The 21496-nt window shown below is 36.1% G+C and overlaps 1 protein-coding gene across 3 annotated transcripts in view; it reads left to right on the top strand.

Moving 5' to 3' along the window:
- slc66a2 (solute carrier family 66 member 2) overlaps nucleotides 1-21126 on the top strand; it is a 38815-nt gene extending 17689 nt beyond the window's left edge. For 2 of the 3 annotated variants that reach the window (XM_081376342.1, XM_081376340.1), the window contains 2 exons: nucleotides 2087-2303; nucleotides 19143-21126. In XM_081376342.1, coding sequence (XP_081232468.1) covers nucleotides 2087-2303; nucleotides 19143-19350 — 425 coding nt within the window. In that variant the 3' untranslated portion in view covers nucleotides 19351-21126. The remainder of the gene's footprint in view (nucleotides 1-2086; nucleotides 2304-19142) is intronic. The other variant, XM_081376341.1, reaches the window with a different exon arrangement.
- The last annotated feature ends 370 nt before the right edge of the window (nucleotides 21127-21496 follow it).

Below are 21496 nucleotides of genomic sequence, written 5' to 3'. Positions count from 1 at the left end.
AGACCAGACAAAGCTCTCATGCAATTTCTGGCACAATTAATCACGCCACCGACCTCACGCCATTCTCTCACAGCCCTCGGCCTCGTCCTGCTTGCCACAGTCATCTATAAGATGTTGTAATTAGGATTTTGCGAAGACGAAGATGTGCTGCAAGACTGTTCCGGCGGAGAGAGCATGCTCTTATGTGCACCTTACTAGAGTTCGTTTGGAACCGGACCGAGACCACCTCTTCAGCTGGGTCTTGGTACGATTGTTTGGTCCGCACCCGAGTGTGAATGCTGTATTCACACCTGCCCAAAAGATCCGCACCAAGAGGGGACACGAACTTGAGTTCGATTCAACCGAACCAAACAATACATCTTAGATGTGTTATCAAATGTGTCCAAATTAATGTCGATGTAGCCTTAATTTCAACATATATTCAACTTATTCGGTCCTATGAAAAGCATGCTGGGAATTAAAAATCCACTGCCCAATTTAAGTTATCAAAACAAATAACTTTAAAAATTTATATAAATTTAAAAAAATCAATTAACGCGGCAATTGTTGTTTAAATTACACACCACATTAAGTTGATGAAATGATCTTCATTAGTCAACAGAACTCATCAAAATAGTTTTTGTGACTTAAAAGTTTTAAGCAAATCAATAAATTATAATTTTTTAACTTGCAACCATTTATTTAAGTTGCGATAACTGGTCCTCTGAATTTCTTTTTAGTGTAGATAACTAATCTGGTGCTTTGAATGGTTGTCAGGGCATTGCTATGCAGTTGCTAAGGTATATAAAGTCTCAATAGTGGCGAAGAATTTCTCCCTTTGCTGATTTTCATTGTGTTCTATTTTATTGATCTTTGGCACATGAATTTGCCATGTTGATCAATAGAAAGGAGCTTGGTTTGGCAGTGTCCTCTGTGTAGGTGGTGCTTCATATACATCGCTACGCTGTGTACTTAAGTTTTTAGGGTTAGTAGTTTGTTCAAATTTTGTTAATAAAAACTTTAGCGAACACCACTTGTGTAATGGATTGTAATGGACACTAATTGAGTAATGGAGTAAACAAAGATTGTAGATACTGAGGTATTGGACTGAGATTTGGATGTAAAATGCTTTCCCAAAACAGTTTTCCCAAACAGACTTGTATCTAAGCCGTGCCGCCCCCTCTTCATCATGTTTTGTGAGCACAGCTGGCATCCAAAGAGATGCGCACCAAGCAATGAATTGCTGGAATCATGTTTTCCTAATCCAGCCCTACAGTTATTCACTGAATACGTGTTTTTTCCCTGCTTTAGTCCAGTCTAAACCCAGCAGTGCTTTTCTTTTGTCATTCTCTTCCCTTTAGCTTGCCCTGACATTTTCGTGACACTCTTGTTGTCTCTGTGGTCCTCATGCTTCCATTTTGGCCTCCACTTGCACTTTGTTGCTTCGACATTTCCATTTCCGCTTTATGAGAGTAACTGTTGTTGAAGCTCCCGGTGTGCTTTGATTAGATATGCTCTTCTCGTCCACCAGCAGATGTGCAGAGAGATGACTTGCAGGCTTTTGAGTTCTTTGAGTTCAACCTCCATCAACAAAAGGCCCAAATAATTGCCGAAAGTGGATTATTTGGGGTCAGAGACCAGTTAAACTGAACCCTACTGAGTTCCCTGTATTGGATGATCATGAAAAAGCTCTTCCTTTGCGATTTTGAGGGGGTCTTAGAGGATCTCTGGTCTGAACTTGATCTGAAATTAATTCAACCCTCCATCCATACTAATATAATCATTCATCTCCATTGTTTTAAATGTTCTATAAAACGTATTGCTGAAAGAGGAACTTGATAAAAACAGACCATTCAAATGATTTCATTCATTGGTAAAAAATTTTTTGGGGGAAATCCAGATTTTCATAAACTTTTGAAAAAGATGATTTGAGTATTTAGAAAATACTACCTTTCAGAACTCAAAATGATCTCCCAAAATACTTCCAGAAATTTCAACTAAACCTCTTCTATCGTTGTCAAGTTTACTTCTTTCAACCAATACGAATTGAAGTATTTCATGCACTGATTAATTTTTAATACTTGCTCTCTTTCTTTCTGAATTCTAGACTTTGACTGGACCCACTTCTGGTTTTGGAGTCATTTTGTGGATTACCTGCAGTGTGTGCTGGCGTTCACTGTGCTGGCCGCCTACGTGACGTACCTGCTTCTGGACTCGGTTCTGTTCGTAGAGAGCCTGGGTTTCCTTGCCGTATTCACGGAGGCCATGCTGGGAACACCACAGCTTTATTGCAACTACCAGAACAAATCTACTGAAGGAATGAGGTTTGTTCTGCTAATTTTCTTACCCTAAAAAGAAGGGTACATGAGAGGTTCTTCAGTGATATTAACAATTTAATCTAGAAGTTTGTCTTCCTGAAGATCATATTTATTATGAATTGATGTATTTGTTTAACATTCTTTACGCTAGTACTAATAAATTAAAGAAACAAATAATATGGTTTCCTGAACATTATGCCCCAAACTCACTCCTTTGGTTTGGACAATTTCCCTGTGTTGGGAAAGTTGGAATGCTCCAACAGAAAAATATTGTGCAGGAGTTTTTTAATACTTTTAGATTTTAATTAACCAAAGTTGGCAGCCAGAGCCTACATCTTTAACCATATTCATGAAACTTTTATGGCCCCCAGAATATTTTGTTGTATGAATATGTAAAAAGTAAATATATCAAAAGAAAGAACAGAGCCTCTGCTTTAAAAAACACACCTAGCTTTTGACATTTTTTTCCGCTATAACGTTAGTTTTAAATTATAATCTGTTGAATGCTTGATGATCATGTTAGCTTACTTGTGCACAAGCAATATCACTCCTCCTTGTTTATGAAAATCAGTTTATGCACTTGTTTTTGGATCCATATATGCTGTACTATTTCAGAAGATCCGTAACAGCGCCCCTACCATATTACAGTGAAAACCTGGATTCCCTTTCCACCTATTTTTATGCGCATTTTCGGATATCGCATAATAAACTTCTGGATGGAAATGCCAAGAAGGCATTTTACATAAATTGTAAAAGCATGCATAAAAACGTATGCATTTTATTTATTTTTATTGATAAAAAAACATGCGCATAAACTACGATGGAAACACATTTACCGAATGAATTCCTCAATGCGTATAAAAAAAATCATGTGACTGCATGATGGGACGGCATAACTGGACACTTTGACATTTTAATTTCCACTCTATCTCGCGCTAGTGAGTGAACACAGAACCCTCCACTGCTCTAGTGCTTGAACAGAGGAACATGGGAAGTGAAACGTGGCGGCACAGTCACTCCTTGATGTCTCCTAGTCAGACTTCCTGCTCAACTGGTTTATGAAACACTGTTGCTAAGCTACGGGAATCCGATATACAGTAGAAACCTTATACATTAGCTGGAATAGGTGACTTTTTAATTGAATTCAAAAAAAATAATTATTTTGCTGTATAAATTGTATGACCACAAATTAAACAAAGAGCAAATTATGTCACAGTGGCAGAAACTGAACTCAGAGTAAATGAATCGGACAAAAATAGTAATAAGGCAATTTTTCATATTAATTGTTAGATTGTATGTGTGTATTATCTTGCATAACCTTTTGAGAGATGCAGTGTGTGTGCTGTAAAGACACGTCCTGTCAGTGTGACTTTGTGTATTTGGTAACATCTCACACTGTGAGATGCCATCCTGTGCTCTGTTTTTCGGCGTGTGTGTGTGTGTGTGTGTGCGTGTGCGCATTCACCCGCACTGATTTGATGGCACAGGCGGGGAGCTGCCACTGGCATCATGCCAACCTGACAAGATGAGGGTTGCTGCTTGCTGTGTGTGTGCAACTGTGCGTGTGTGTATTTAAACATCTGTGCAAACCTGCCGATAGAGTCTGTGTTGTATGTATCTGTGTATATGCAAGCAGGGTTATTTGCATATGCTTATGTTTATGTATTTTTAAATTGAAGTTTGCTGCTTTGTGGGTGACAGTAGTGTGTGTAGGTTTGGCTGTGGGGGTGTTTTAGAAAGAGGGATGAAAACAGAGGAAGGATATAAGAAAACTATGTAAATAATAGGACTGCACAATATATCGAAATTATGGAAATATTGCAAATGTATAATATCGCCATATGAATATCGCAACGGCTTGCAATAACTGTGGTCATGAACAAAAGACAAAGAGAAAATCACTCACTGCTCTTGGCTAAATAACTTTTGTAGCTTTAATAAGAATCAGTGTATATTTAATTCATACTGTGAAAATTAAGCAGTGTTTTATTTTTTACATTTGATTATTCGGTTTCTGTTGTTAAATAAACCTAATATAGGCTTATGTTCTTACAGTAAAACACTGCTGTTCACTTTCAGAAGTTGTAGCGATGTTTTCTTGTCACAAAAATGTGAAACACGTATGTAGGTTAAATATTTTAAAGATAATTTGAGTTTATTTTACACACTTTAAGCATTATTGTATCGCGTATCGAATATCGCAGTATTTAATTAATTTAGTTATCGCATATCGCATTTTTCTTCAATATCGTGCAGCCCTATTATAAAACTATCATTCATAAGTTTTGAAAATTCTTTGAAATAAGTTTTTTATGTTCACCAAGGCTGCATTTATTATGATAAAAAATACAGTAAAAACTGTAATATTGTGAAGAATTATTTCAATTTAAAATAACAGTTTTCTATTTGAATATATTTTCAAATTTATTTAATTCTTGTGATGGCAAAGCTGAATTTTCAGCATCATTACTCCAGTCTTCAATTTCACATAATCCATAAATCATTCGAATCTGCTGATTTGATGCTCAAGAAACATTTTTTATTTTTTATTATTAATGTTGAAAACAGTTGCGCTACTTAATAGTTTTGTGGAAATTAAAATAGATGAAAAATTTGTGGAAACAATCATTTTTTTCAAGTCAAGTCATCTTCATTTATATAGCGCTTTTAACAATGTAGATTGTTTCAAAGCAGCTTTACAGAGATAAGCGTATAATTTAAGGTAACAGAGATTGTTATGCCTTTATAGCGGTTCTTTAATAAAGTTATTTTCCAGCTAAAGTTAGTTTTGATTGATTTGCTTCCGTCGCGACGATCATTTGTTATTAAATTAGGGGCCGCTAAGACGACACCATTCTCTCTACACAGACTTTAAACGTGAACCTGAGATAAACGCTGATGGCGTTCACATGCGCATTTAGAATGGGTTCTATAGTTATGTGCGTTTGAATATGTGCGCAGGTTTGGAATTCCCTACAAGCCAAGTCTAAACAAAGTACTTGTCTTTCCTTATAAATTTTGATGAAGAATTTTATTTTATTTTGTCACTTCGGGGTAGGAACGTGAAACGAATTTTCCCGACAACGCTTTATCTGTATAGTGGTAAAGGGATCCTCCATAGGGAGAGACTAGTTGGCACTTCAGCACTGCGTTGTCATCAGGTTCAGGCGAAGGTCCTTCGTCAGATCTGGATACGGCCTGGATCCGGCAGGCTGCGGGAAAACCTCGGGATAAACACAGACACTAAAATTTGCGTAGATGCCATTCTTCTCATGATGTAACGAGTACATCAGGATTTATGGGAAGTGTTCCCGGTTCCGGCTGACCTAATCTATGCAGCCTTACATTGAATTATAGAAGTCTATAATGTATTATGTGAATGCTAGGTCAAAGAGATGTGTCTTTAATCTGGCTTTGAACTGACAGAGTGTGTCTGCTTCCCGGACAGTGTTAGGAAGACTGTTCCAAAGTTTTGGTGCTAAATAGGAGAAGGATCTACCGCCAGCAGTCGATTTTGATATTCTAGGTATTATCAACTGGCTGGAATTTTGAGATCGCAATAGACGCGAAGGACTATAATGCGTTGAGAGCTCGCTCAAGTACTGCGGAGCTAAACCATTTAGTGCTTTGTAAGTGATCAGCAATATTTTAAAATGTGTGCGATGTTTAAAGGGATACTTCACCTCTGGGAAGATGAATGTGTATTTAAAATAGGTCATTTAAGTAGAAGAAATGTGAAGAAATTTTTTAATTTGGAGCTTTCTAGACTGAGAAAACCCAGAAAATGTATTTTTGGCTTATGTGGATGAAAGACAACTCCCAGAATGCACTTGCTTCGCTGCCTTTAGGTAACGGTAAGGGAGCGCAGTTGAAAACAAACAACAAGGCTAGCCTACGTGATGAGTTTGCCAGGGATTTAGAGATCGCCCAAAATGTCGCCTCATTACTGAGACGCGCCGGTCTCGTATCTCTCACGGAGGAGCGGGAATTTTCTTCTCAATGGTAAAACGCACATCAACCGATCACTTGTTTAGCGTTCATGTAAACACTACATTCAGATTCACCAATCGGGATGAATTCAGTTAAATTGAAACAAAGGTGTGCATGTAAACATTGAATGGCGACCGCAGAAAGCAAAAGCTGAATCCCGTACATTTTGAACGATCTCGCCCGGCGGACAAGTCCGGGAAAAGGAGGATGTAACCCCTACTTACTCAGCTTTCTCCTACTATTCAGCTTTCTCCACAGAACAAGAGCCTGCTAGCTTAGCTTCCAAAGAAAGACGGCTGACACTGTGTACATTCTGTGAGTGAGATCCCACCCTCCTTGGGCGGGCTGAAAACATGCGGAACTACGCCATCTACTGGCTGTAGTCTTTAGCCTCTGGCCAGAAAATCCTCCGATGACGCAAAATGATGATTTTTGCGTCATCGGAGGATTTTTTCCAGACAAAAAATACATAAATCTCTTGTCTCAGGGGGATATGAGGGTGGAAAGCATGGTAATTCGAAAATACTACAGGTTTTCTACTAATACAAAGCTTAATGCTAAATCCTGAAGTATCCCTTTAATAGGCAGCCAATGCAGTGTTGACAGAACTCGGCTAATATGGTCATACTTCCTGGTTCTGGTAAGAACTCGAGCTGCTGCGTTTTGAACCAGCTGTAGTTTGTTTATTAAGCGTGCAGGGCAACCACCCAGTAGAGCATTACAATAATCTAGCCTTGAGGTCATGAATGCATGAACTAATTGTTCCGCATTTGTCAATGAGAGCATATGGCGTAATTTAGATATATTTTTAAGATGGAAAAATGCGGTTTTACAGATACTAGACACGTGACTTTCAAATGAAAGATTGGTATCAAAGAGCACACCCAGGTTCCTAACCGACGACGAAGACTTAACAGAGCAGCCATCAAGTGTTAGACAGTATTCTAGATTATTATGTGAGGAAGTTTTTTGTCCAATAATTAGAATCTCTGTTTTTTCAGAATTTAGAAGTAGGAAATTACGAGTCATCCAATTTTTTATATCAGCTATGCATTCCGTTAATTTTGTGAATTGATAAGTTTCGTTAGGTTTTGAAGAAATATACAGCTGAGTATCGTCGGCATAACAGTGAAAGCTAATTCCATGTTTCCTAATGATATCTCCTAATGTAGCATGTACAGAGTGAACAGGATTTTCAGGATTCTTAGATGAATAGGACGTTCAAAAAACAGCATTTTTAAAAATATTAAAACATTATTAATGTCTTTACTGTCACTTTTGATGATTTGAATACATCCCTGCTTAATAAAATATTGAGCAATATTTTTAAGAATAAAAAACGTATTCTTTTCATGGTAAACTTTTAAACTTGAAACTTTGAAATGGTATCTCTGGAAAGCTTGATTCGAAATGAACAATTGTTAGATCTTGCATTATTTTAGTTTCATGACTTTCGTTTCACTCCACACTGCATACTAAAGTCATTTCAAACATAATAAAACAACCTACTAAAATAATAAAACAATTTCAGCTCACCCATAATAAAATAATTCAAGTCTCCCTGTTGGGGTTTATTGGGATCTACCTATTGTATTATCTTGTCAGTGTTTATTTTGCGGTAATGACTGACTGGCTGCACATCATTCTCTTTTTACCTGACTACTAACCAAATAATGAGTACATCTGCAAGCACATTACTGTGTCACAACTGCAACTAAATGTGTATAATCGAATTAATAAAAATTTAAACAATTCAAAATGCAGACTTCTTGACGGATGCAGTCTTTGTCTTGGAATAGGCTACACTTGTTAGAGAGTTTACAGTTTGAACGTTCTGTTACATGACCCAGTTTCGGCCAAGCTTTAGCTGACGGACAGATGGCCTCACATACACATACAGAGGAGATCATGGTTGACTCAATGACCGCAAGGTGCCACGGTCCTCAAAAATGGTCAAAATCATGATGGACATTTGGTATGAGGTGTTTGTGCTGATGTGTTGTGTTTTGGCCGTGCATTATGGCCAAACATTTCCATTTTGGTCATCTGTCTAAATGATATTGTTCCAGATGTCTTGAGGTTTGTTTAGATGCAGTTTTGCAAACCAAAGCCATGCTGCCATGTTCTTTTTAGAGAGAATATGCTTTCTCCTGACAACCCTTCCAACAAGCCATATTTGTCACGTCTTTTTTTAATTGTACTCGTGTACTTTAACATTTAACATGTTAACTGAGGCCTGTAGAGTCTGATGTGTAGTTCTAGGATTTTGGAGCAGTGACCTCCACTCCTGGGAAGATTGGCAACTGACTTGAATGTTTCCCACTTGTGAATAATCTTCCTTACTGTAGAAGAATGGACTTCAAGTTGTTTGGAAATGGCCGCCTTACTCTTGCGAAAATTGCTTCTCGAAGATCATTGCTGATGTATTTCCTCCTTGGCATTGTGTTAACACACTCCTGAATGCTCTAGACCAGCAAACTGACAAAACTTCTGTTTTTATAGAGTTGGTCACACTTGCTGTTGATCAATTAATCAAGGACATTTGATTAGCAGCGCCTGACTGCTACGTACCCTCTTAATTCTTATGGAAGCAGTATGGGTGTGCTTAGTTTGTCACACATGGCTTCTCAATTTTGTCTTTATTTTGTCTTAATAAAATAATGACACAGAGCAATATGTCATGTGTTGGTGTTCATCTGAAAGACCAGATGATTTTGACACGTAAAACCATAGAATTCAAAAGGATGTACTACATTTTAGAATGAAGCATGTATGCACATTCATCTGTAAGTAGTAATGAGCTACTGCTGTGAACAGTTGTACAGATTTGCCTTTACATCGTTGAGGCCAGAGACCTTCAGAATCTTCCGTCTGACTTAAGGACAACTTTTATTGCACTCTTGTGCTGCTTTATCTGGTTTACGTTCCCTGAATGTCACATCGAGTAATTTATGTTACTTGCAGTGCATGGGAAACGTTCGTATCAGATTCAGATCTACGCCGTGTTCTGTGCAGACCTACCACAATCACAGATGATTCATCTCCTGGAGACAGCCTTGAATTACAAGACTAAATTGAATTAGTTTTTTTTTTGTTTTTGTTTTTTTCGTCGTCGTTGTTGTTGCTGCTGCTGCACTGATCAAAACATATGGTAAATTTTCCATCTTATTCCCAGTCTTGTTTTTTTCCATTAATCTCTTTTTTTCATAGCTATTCAATAATTCTTCAGACATTTATTTATTTATTTATTTATTTATTTATTTTTGCTTTGCTTTTGTTCAGTTTTGAATTGTTTTGTTTGAAAGACTGTGAATGAAAATAATGTTTTTGAGGAATAGAAAGTTGATTTTTTTCTTTTGTTTTGTTTAGATTTTCAGCCATTGCTAGTTTGTTTTCTTTTGTTTAGCTCTTCAGTCATTGTTAGTTTGTTTTGTTTAGTTTTGTTTAGCTTTTCAGCCATTGCTCGTTTTTGTTTTGTTTAGCTCTTCAGTCATTGTTAGTTTGTTTTGTTTAGCTTTTCAACCATTGCTAGTTTGTTTTGTTTTGTTTAGCTCTTCAGTCATTGCTAGTTTCTTTTGTTTTGTTTTGCTCTTCAGCCATTGTTAGTTTGTTTTGTTTAGCTTTTCAACCATTGCTAGTTTGTTTTGTTTTGTTTTGCTCTTCAGCCATTGTTAGTTTGTTTTGTTTTGTTTAGCTCAGCTCTTCAGCCATTGTTAGTTGCTTCATTGATTGTTTGCCTGGTAACTGTTGCTGTGAATGAACCTCTAACCTCATGTGAATCTATTTTGCTGTCCATCAGTCGAACGTTTATGAATGGGAGGGAAAGTGGTGACCCCCACAGCCATGTTCATTGCCAGAGTCCTGTTAGTTAGTTTGAAAACCCTCAGTGCCTTATTTAGTCATCTGAATTATCTCACTGCCACCCTGAAATTCTACCCAACTCTCAATGTTATATATGTGTTTACTGAGCAGCAAGCTGGTTTGTATCCACGGGCTGCAAACAAACCATTTATTAAGTTGTGTGTTCCTGTAGATTTGAGGCTTGAGTCAGGTTCTGGGTGAATTGAACGCTCCCACAAAAGGAAGTTGCCCTGCGTGCTTCTGTCAGGAGAAGCTGTGCGGTACAGCAGTATTTCACAGCGGTGTGTTTGTGTTGACTGCTTTATGCTGAACGCCTTGTTTCTCAGGCTCTTGGTGGCATGTTAATCCCATTGACATCTATCACATCCTCTCAGCTAGAGAGACTTTTGACCGCCTTCTGTTGTACAACACAAACTATCTAATTATAGTGTATTTTTACTATTCTTTTTTACTTATCTTCACTTTATTTATTTTTATTTACTTTTTGTTAGTTTTTTTTTGTCTGTTTTTGTTTTGTTTTTGTTCATTTTCTATTTTTTTGTTTGTAAGACTGTTCGCAAAGTTTTGGTTTGGTGTTTTGTTTTAGTTTAGTTCATTTTTATTGTTTTGTTTTGTTTGAAAGACTGAAATGGGAAAAAAATTCTTTAGAGTTTACAGTTTACAGTTCTTTCGAGTTTTTTTGCTTAACTTTACTTTATTTTGGTTCATTTTTTACTGTTTTGTTTTTTAAAGACTGAAGAGAAACAGCATTTTGGGGTGAAGAGACAGTGAATTCAGTGCTCATTACTAAATATTATAATGTTAGCAAATCTTTGAAAGATATTCAGTTGTATGTGAAGCATTAATATTTTATATTAATATAACATTAATATATTTTCATAATTACCCTCCATTGTCACGTTTTGTTGTTGTTGTACTGTGGTTGGTTGACTTAACATATCAGTGTGGTTTAAGTGTGTAATGTTTTGGGCAGCATAAGGTTCAAAGTGAACAAAACTTAATTGTGATCAGAAAAGGAGTCAAAAGTCTGACTTTGCAAAACTATAGGGAGAGACGGGGAATGAGATCTGACTGAAATATACAAGGGAAATATCCCTAGATGGGAATTTTTACAAAAGGTAAGTAATTTTGCACCGGGTATATAGTGATATTTTATCATCTCTGATGCGTGAAACGTAAATATTGGCCACAAGTAAAACATTAGCAGAAGACTGAAGGCTAACAGTGAAAACAACACGCGAATACATAGATAAAATATGAGGAAGTTTGTTTTATCAAATTATTGCAGAATTCAGTTACATTACTTCTGCATTTTGAGTTTTGATGCAGTTTGAGAAATACAGTATTGTGTGTGTGTGTGTGTGTGTGTGTGTGTGTGTGTGTGTGTGTGTGTGTGTGTGTGTGTGTGTGTGTGTGTGTGTGTGTGTGTGTGTGTGTGTGTGTGTGTGTTGTATGGTTTATGAGGACACAAATGTGTATAATGACATGGGTATTACAACGTTAACATTGTTTATGGCAGACCAAATGACTTAAAAGGACATACTAAACTAAATATATTTGAAAGTCAAAATATGCCAAAAGTTTTCTGTGATGGTTAGGTAAGATTAGTGTAAGGGGATAGAATATACAGTTTGTACAGTATAAAAAGCATTACGCATATGGAGATTCCCCAGAAACCACATATACATGTGTATGTGAGAGAGAGATATGAGTAAAGAGCTTTGCAGAAATCCACCTCTGTCCAGTCCCTTTATAGACATGCACACATATTCTGCTATGAGTGTCATCCACATAAAATGCCAACCCCAATAATTACACACAGGAATAAAAATAGCAAATAAAAATGGAAAATCTAAGTTTCTGAAAATAACAGAAATAAGTAACAAAAACCATCCCATTCACTATATATTATAATATTTATGTTTCATGTCCTCATCTCGGCTCTCTCATGGCTGTTAATGTGTGGGTGTTAGTGTGGCATTACAAGCCTCGGTCTGTGAAATAAAGCAACCAATCGTTGTTTGTAGTGGCAACCAACATAGTGTCACAGTGCTGCTATACTTACTTGTTTTTGATTTTTGTGTTAGTCCTTGCTCTCTGGTAACTGTTGCTGCAGCCTGGCTTTGTGGCTCAAAGTGAGGATGAAAAGAAGAATTTGTTTATACTCTATCATGGAACCCATGGCAACCGTCAGCCTCATTGAATCCTGATGGTTTCCATGGCAGCTGTTAAGATTGATCACTGCTCTCTCTCTCTCTCTCTCTCTCTCTCTCTCTCTCTCTCTCTCTCTCTCTCTCTCTCTCTCTCTCTCTCTCTCTCTCTCTCTCTCTCTCTCTCTCTTTTTTTTTCATTTTACCACAATGGATGGCACACTCCAATTCCATCTCCAAAACATTCCACCTGTGCTTTACATCAAAGTGCAGATTTTATATTTAAAAAAAAGCAAATATGTATAGCAAGTTTTTTGATTAAACCTGATGTTTTATTTACAAAAAAAAGTTTCCATTGGTCAGAGAAACAGAATATTCTGTATATTCTGTAGTGCTAATACAGTACGTCTTATGAAACAACATTATGACACAACACGGAGGCTGTTTTTACCCTGAAGGGGTTTATTTTATGATAACATCATAAGCTGATTGTACATTTATCACACTTTTTACACAGTTACTTCCTAGTGAATTAATGTGCATGAAATTGTTATTAATTGTAATTGCATTGGATTGCAATCCAATTTTCTTTCAGTATTTCCATCTTTGATAGAAACTTTACTTTTTATCATAAATAAAAAGTTGCCTGACACCACCAGAGAGTTTGATCAATAATTTCATTGCCCCCAGAATATTTTGTTATACGAATATCTGAACATGCAATATATCAAAAGAAACAACAGAGCGTCTGCTTTTAAACAACGAAAACATTTTATTCGAGCTTCATGCATTCTTTTTTTATGAACACTTGAATAAGAAAGTTGAATAAGAAAAGCAATGTTTTGAACAAAAAGTTGAGAAAAGCATGTTTTAGAATACCACATGCATACAACATACAATGCTTTAATCGCTTGTTTCTGCTCCTTTTTTGCCTGTGTTTCGATCTGAAGATGTGTAATAGCGCCTCCATACTGTATAACAGTAAAAACACGGAAAGCCGGAAAAATCCGTCAACGGCAGGGAAGCGCTGTCGGTAACACTTTCTATGAATCTGGTATTTATAATGCATTATAAGGGAATTCTTAATACATTAATGCATGCATAATGTCTTACAAACAACCTTATAATATGCTTTATCATCACGCATAATGCATTATAAACAGCCTTATGTGTTGTGTCATCTCATGAATAATCGTAACAACAATAATATGTACCTATTTGTGGTTAAAACTATTAAGATTATGATAATTTATTACATACAATGAATGTAATTTTATCCATTTAAGTTATAATGGATTATATATCCCATAGATTATATATTTTACTTTCACAAGTCTCATACCTTGACATTGTTTACTTAAGGTCTGCACAGTATCATACAACATCTCATGAGTGGTCTTTTACTGCTTAAAGTGCCAAATAAGTTGTCTTTTAAACATCTAAAAAGTTTTATAATGTGGTCATAATATTTATAAGTGGCTTTTGTCTGCTTTAAGTAAAGTAACAAAAGTTAAGTCTTCTTTAAAACAGCCATAATGTTCTGGTAAGGTAAAATCAAAGTTGTGTGGAAAAGTACAAAGGAACAATACATTCACAATGCAAATCATGTTTTATTCATAAAAACTGGCAAATTGCAAGGTTTTATCTAACCTAATACCTGTGCAGTAATTTAGGAAAAAAGCATGTAGATTTAATTGGTAGCAATATACAAAAATAAACTAGAAATCAGAAGGCCAATCCCATTTTAACATTTTCAATTTATATTTAGAAGTGTTATAACATAAGGCAGCTGTTATTTTTATTTATGTCCAGCTTCTTGGTTATGTTTGTTCTTTCCTGAAAATGATAAGTAAAGCTAGATTAAAATATACAATATAAACAGTTAAATACAGTTGTGCGGTGCTCAAAAGTACACAAAAAATATGTTCTTATACAGTCTGGTTAACCACATTCATGTAAGTTGTATTTTCTAATGTTAGGTGGCCAAGAATGTGTCAGGCTTCTTCCTGGCATGCCAGTATTCCCATTCATTGACCTTCAGGTGCTTTTTCAAAATTGTAGTTGTCTTGTTGCCACAGCGGTTCCATTTTGTACATCTTTCATGCACACTCTAAATGTTGTGATGTGTATGTTGTTTATAAGGTTAAGGCATTATGCGTGCATTATAATGCATCAAGAATACTCGATAACACTTTTTTATTGCTGTCATTGTTACATGTTACATGTAGTTATAAATTATGCATAATTACATGCAACTAACCCTAAACCAAATCAAACCCTAATTATAACCCTATAGTAAGTACATGTAGTTACTTAATATCACTAAGTACTCAGTGTAACAAAGACACCTTAAAATAAAGTGTAACCGAATACCCTTATGATGCATTGTTAATGCAGGCCTCATCTGGTGTTATAATACATTGTACGTTATAACCTCAAATAGGTAACTGTTGTTATGATTATTTATCAGATGATACAACACATAATAATATTGTTTATAAGGCATCATGCATGTATTATAATGTATTATAATGCATTAAGAATACCCTTATAATGCAGACTTCATAGAAAGTGTTACTTTGTTGTTTCAAAAATTCCGGAAAATTCTGTCAGTGGCCGAGAAAGAGTTAAAGGGTTAGTTCACTTCAGAATAAAAATGTCCTGATAATTTACTCGCCCCCACATCATCCAAAATGTTCATGTCTTTCTTTCTTCAGTCGAAAAGAAATGAAGGTTTCTGAGGAAAACATTCCAGGATTTTTCTCCATATAGTGGACTTCAATGGGGTGCAACGGTTTGAAGGTGGGGTGGTGTGGCGCAGTGGATAAGACACATGCCTTTGGTGTGAGAGACCCGGGTTCGAATCCACTGTGAGACACCAATGTGTCCCTGAGCAAGACACTTAACCCCTAGTTGCTCCAGAGGCGTGCGACCTCTGACATGTATAGCAATTGTAAGTCGCTTTGGATAAAAGCGTCAGCTAAATGAATAAATGTAAAATGTAAGGTCCAAATTGCAGTTTTAATGCAGCTTTAAAGTGCTCTACATGATCCTAGCCGAGGAATAAGGTCAGTTTCTAAAAAAAAAAAAAAAAAAAAAGGACCTTGAAAGATCACGCGTGGAAGGTGGAAGTACCGACCTAGTGTTTACAAAGCGAACATGCAAAGACCAAGTAAAATACCATTTACAAAAAACAAAAATGTCGGATGATTTTGAAGTTAGAGGAGAAAATGAGATGGATTTTTTCGCACTACCCTAATTTTTGGAATGGTAACACGCATGGCCTTTCAACATGATTACGTAATGTGTGGTGCATCGCAGAGCTAGTGCAAGACGAGCATTTGTGGTTAAAAAGTATATGTATTTTAATTTTTTTGACCGACCGTTTCGCTAGATAAGACCCTTATTCCTCGGCTGGGATCTTGTAGAGCCCTTTGAAACTGCATTGACACTGCAAGTCCACAATATAGAGAAAAATCCTGGAATGTTTTCCTCAAAACCTTCAGTCTTTTCGAATGAAGAAAGAAAGACACAAACATCTTGGATGATCATTTTTTTTATCCTGAAGTGAACTAATCCTTTAGTGGAAGAAGAAAAGCTTATTGAAGTGCATTATAGGATTGGTTAAAATTGTCTAGAAATTGAGGCACGTGCAGAAAAAGCTATCTGAACAAGCAGACAATAGGCTTGTTTGGGAAACATGTCAGGAAACAATCTTTATTTTATTCCAGTGGTTTGTTGCCGCTAGTGGGGAAACTTTTATTTTAGCTTTAATGATCCGATCATGACCCTGTCCTCGTCATAGCTCACACTCATTAAACTCTTCTGTTGTGTGAAGTGTGGAGTGGTTTATTGCTCTGGCACAGAGGCTGATCGGTGTGTCCCGGCGGCAGTAAGAGTGCTCTTTCATCTCTTTAGGACGTGCTGCTCTAATAAGCTTTCAGAGTGGCCTTTTATCAGATGCCATGGATCAAGCAGCCTCTCAGTTTTGCTTTGAGTGTAACACTGAGCCAAACAAAGAACAGAAAACCGTGTTTACCTCAGCCTCCCCCCCCCCCCCAAGACAAGACAAGATTTGTCTGTATTCTCTGTTTCCTTTTCTCTAGCTTTGGTCTGCTTTTCATAACCAGTAGTTTACTCATCCTTTTGAGACAGTCGCTCGAAAGACGCATCAGGGTAATCTCAATCAATGCGTTCCTATCACAACATGTCCAGTGTCTACAACTCGCTTTCCTCACCGAGTGTTTGCATTCAATTTGATTTCAAATTTCAAACTCAACTTGGTTTCACTGAGTTTACAGGTAGATAAAATGTTTAAATGATTTTGAAAGCAGACCAATATTCCAGTCAACCAAAAACATAGTACTAACATCCGTCTCTATCTCAACTACATCCCTAAACCTACCTCTAATCCTGACCCACAAACTTTGACCCTGTACATATTATAGTTATTATAATAACTAGGTACTAATCATGTACCTATCTCTAAACCTAACCTTAACCCATGTAGTTACCTTATATTAACCAGTACTTTCTTAGCTAAGCACACTATAAGTACATGTAGTGCACGTACTGTAAAATAAAGTGCAACCGGAATATTCTTTCAGTAACTTATCCTACTTTTCTAAATCAGATACTCATGTTAAAATCGACACGCACTACTATAATGATGCTGTTTAATTCCTTTTCTTCCAGGCTGTGTGTCTTACTGTGATCATTTGTTTACGTACATTTATGATTCATAGCAAAAGTACATCATAAAAGCCTAATCTGAAATGAATAATTGGTGTAGTGTGGAGTGCTGTATTTTGGGTAGTCTAAAAAAAATGCACGTCTTGAATAATTTATTTGTTTATTAAGATGGTGGAAAAGCTTTATTCAGCTGGAATTACAGTTCTGTCATTCTGTGCAGTTGTGCGTGAAGATGCTGATGCACCAAATATGGCCGCACAAAGGAAGTTTGTTTGTTCTCCTGCCTAAAATGTGAGCTGTTCTTAGTGCTTGAGGTTTACACAAGGGTTTCTGCACTTGAGGAGCAGTCTTAAAAATGGTTCACCCAACACTGAAAATTATTTACTCTCCCTCATGAATTCCGTATGACTTTCTTTCTTCAGTGGAACACAGAAGATGACGTTTTGAAGAATATCCTGGTCACTCTTTTTGCTTTAATTAAAGTAAGTGAGGACAGGGGGTGTCAAGCTCCAAAATGACAAGTCACAATAAAAGTAAACAGCATAACTCGTGCTATATATCAAGTATTCTGATGTCGTATGATGGCATTGATTTACAAAATTTACAAGTTAATTTTCCTTGGGCACAACCAATTTGTGAACAAATAATGCTTTTGAGTTGGATTTTTCTCCCAGTGATTCACTCTTAATAATTATTTTCACAAAACATGAATCAGACTGATCTGAATCTCAACCCACAAACTCAGTGATCCAGTTTCAGGGAAGATTCCCTTGTGAAAAAGAAGTACAATTTAAAATACATTTTAAAAGGACTTATTATGGAAATTATATGCTTTAAAAGAATATATTTAAAGGTGCTGTATGTAACTTTTACTCTACTAAAGCATAAAAATACCATAATATGTTTGCAGATATTTATGAAACATGCTAAGTTCACATACTCGTTTCTCTGAAAAACGCTTATTATTTTACACGTTCCGTGTTGTCAGTCGCGTTTTGTTTTGGTCTGTGTGATCTCGCCCACTGCCTGTTCACCCAATAGTATTTCGACACCCCGGGATGCCAGTTGGCAGGAAACACAGCGTATCGCAGCTTTGGAAACGAGCAAACAAACTGGTCAGAGATTGCAGATTCCACACAACCTAAAAAGCCTCGGTATCCATCTAAAAATCTCTATGAACGAGAGCATATTAAAACGCGGATAAATCAACTCATTAACTTACAATCTGTAAGTCTCCTTGGTTTTCGTCGTCAATTGCGCTCGCTCTTGTTGCAAGTCCTTAAACTGGCAACCCTGTTGAGGTTGGAGGAGGAGGGGGTAGGGGAAACAGTGGTAAATATTTAAATAAATTTGCAATTACACATTTGTAATGATGAAGTTGCAATAAACTTTAAATGTAATATTGAATAACACACTGCAGTTAAAATTATAATCAAGTACTTTACAAAGTGCACTTGCTAGTGTTTGATAGTGTTGCCATTGAAATGCAACATGAATGGTACGAAAATGAGGTACAAAAATACGTGCGTTGACAGGCAGATAGGACATTGTATCATTACATTCGGGCCAAATGCAATGAGTGGATGAACATTTTTATTATACGACATACTGTAGTTGTATATACATATGAATACATTTAGATCACTTAACTTAGTGATTGCTATCAGGATATGAAGAGACTTTCAACCAGTATAAAAAATTAAATCTGGAACAAATCGCCTACCATGCCTTTAAGTGTCCATTTATTTCATTAATATATTGTCTGCAAGTACAATTTCTTAAATATATACTTTTCACAAGGGTTATCAATTAATAATGACCAAAATTTCTGTCTGTTCTTCACACAAAGCAATCGCATGCCTTCAGAAGAGTAAGATAGCTGGTTATAAAGTCCAAACCCATATCACTCTAGTGTTGCTCTTGTGTTCTCTCACAATTGTGACAGATTATATATATTAATTAGAAGAGGCAACCTCATCAATCATTATTGCTCATACTTGAGGTTAACAAACCCTATAATATTAACCTTTAATCCTGCACTTACCAGTTCCCTCATACCAGTGATTTTGATCAATCTGCCTCCCTTTCTCACATCTCCAGACTTTAATAACACTCTCTGACTCTAACTCTCTCTCACTTCCTGTGCCTCCAGCATTAAGATGGTGTTGATGTGGACCAGTGGAGACACTTTCAAGACAGGCTACTTCCTGTTGACTCAGGCTCCCATGCAGTTCTGGATCTGCGGCCTCCTTCAGGTGTGCGTGGACTTCGCCATTCTCTTCCAAGTGTACTATTACAGCCTCTACCCACAGAAACCCATCTCACACACCACACATACCACCTGCGCCAAGGCCCTATGAAACGCCCGCATGTATTAAGGAATGTGCTCAAATCTATATTACTCTGTATATGTATGCATACATACAAGATCGTTGTACAGTCTCCCCTAAAAGTATTTGGGTGCTTAAGTCACACTTAAATATGTTTGAATGTCCTTGCATTAGAATACAAAACATCAAACTATGATGCTAAAGCTTTTCTCACAATTTCTGCTATATTTTCATAAAATTAATGCCACCTTTTTTTATATTTTATGCAGTGAAATGACATTCATACAGTAAGTGTTGCTTAAGTGTTCTGATTATTTTTGGTGCCACTGTAAAACTGTAAGTAGAACCAACCTTTACATGCAATATCATAAAGATATGCAGTTCTATTTACACATTTACATATACTGTATATACACACCAGCCCAGGGTAACATTCATGCTTATGAAAACTTTTGCCTTACAGACTTTCGGAATAACCAGAAATGTATCTGATATTAGATGGATGAATGTACAAAGAGATTAATACAGTTAGTGTAGTTTTATTTGGATAAGTTTTACCTCAGTAGCCTGCTGTAGTGTTGCATGCAGTGAAGGCCAGATGAAGATCACAGGAAGAGCCCTGTGTCTATTTGAACCAAAAAAAAAACACTCTCCTTTTGGTAGTAGGAGACAGTCCTCATACAATTCACAAATCTACAAGCCTTGATGAAATGTATTCCCCAAATGTTATTTTTAGAGATCTGAATAGCAGTCCAAATTCATTTGCGTGCAATCATTTTAGTTAGCATGACAAATTATGAAATTACCAGATTCATATACTGACCTTTGACCCTCTAAAAAACTATGTATTTGTGGCATTTTGGGGGTTCATTTTGTTTTATTTTTTTTATCTGTCTTCAAGTCAGTAATCAGCCCTGAACATAATACACTGAAACAAATATTTTTGTAATTTTCCAGTAAAATGACCTTAAGATTTAGTTTTTACTCATTATGTTTTTGCTTATGCTTAAAAAAATGCTTATTTTTGTTCTCTTTTTTCCAGTTTTCTCTTACTAGAAAATTTGACATACTTTTTTAAGAAAATGATTATTTTGCAGATTAGTACTGGTTCAGTAGTTCTAGTCCGGAATGTCACATGCCAGTAAACAATTCTTGTGTTATGAGTGAAATGCTGCTTATAAATGTTATATAGGTAAACGGGTTTAATTGTTTAATGGGGAATAGTTTAACACAAATGATTGCCTTTTGGCGTGATATTTCCACTCTTGCTTTGATATGAAAGACTATCTACGATAAAAACTCTCCCAATTTAGATAAAAAATCCTTTTTTTATTACTATTGCTGTTATTTATTTCTATTTTCTATCTTATTCTGTCTTTTTTTTTTACCTGGTTGAATCTAAAATGTGTTTGACTTCATTTAAATATTTATATATTGTTTCTCTTTGTGCTGTATTTTGATACTATAGCTGGTTTATATTATTTAGTTTTTGTATCTATATTGCCAATTATTTTAAACTGTCTTCTGTTGAAAGTTCTTGCCATTGAATGAAAGTAACAGATGTACACTCTGGTTCCCATAGCCATATATAGGTTTACTCTATCATTCTATACAGTATTGATACTCAGTTATTGATTGCTGTTTTTTGGAGGGGTTTTTGTTGTTTTCTGTTCAGTGTCTGTCAAGCCAAATGTTCTGTTAGTGTTAGGACGGATACTGTTGGTCACTCCACATATTTTCAATGCAATGGAATTTTTTATAGCAAGTTTTGTTAATAAAATAAAAATAAAAAAGAGGTCTGTTTGGATATTGCCATTTCATTTATATGCATTTAAATTAATAATGTTTAGTTATTTATTTCAAAGTAATTTAAAATATTTTGCCGTCAGGTTCCTCCAAAGATGTATTTGATGTTCCATTATCAAGCTATTGTAAATTCAGACATTTCAAAATATGAATCCATATTCACATTTAACAACACCAATACGAAAAAAATTGTGTGTGTGTATGTGTTTTGACATTAATGACAGTTTAAAAATCAAGTTTCTAATCAAGTGGCTGTGGAGTATGATGATTTGAGCGTTATTGCTCTGTAGTCAGCTTATAGTCTCGCAGGCTGTGAACATTTGAGCCTGTATTTCTAAAATGCAGGCATTGAACCAATTTCATTAATGGA

Source organism: Scardinius erythrophthalmus (genome assembly GCF_964197995.2).
Source record: "Scardinius erythrophthalmus genome assembly, chromosome: 10".
NCBI lineage: Eukaryota > Metazoa > Chordata > Actinopteri > Cypriniformes > Leuciscidae > Scardinius > Scardinius erythrophthalmus.
This window is presented reverse-complemented; position numbering and strand designations above follow the sequence as displayed.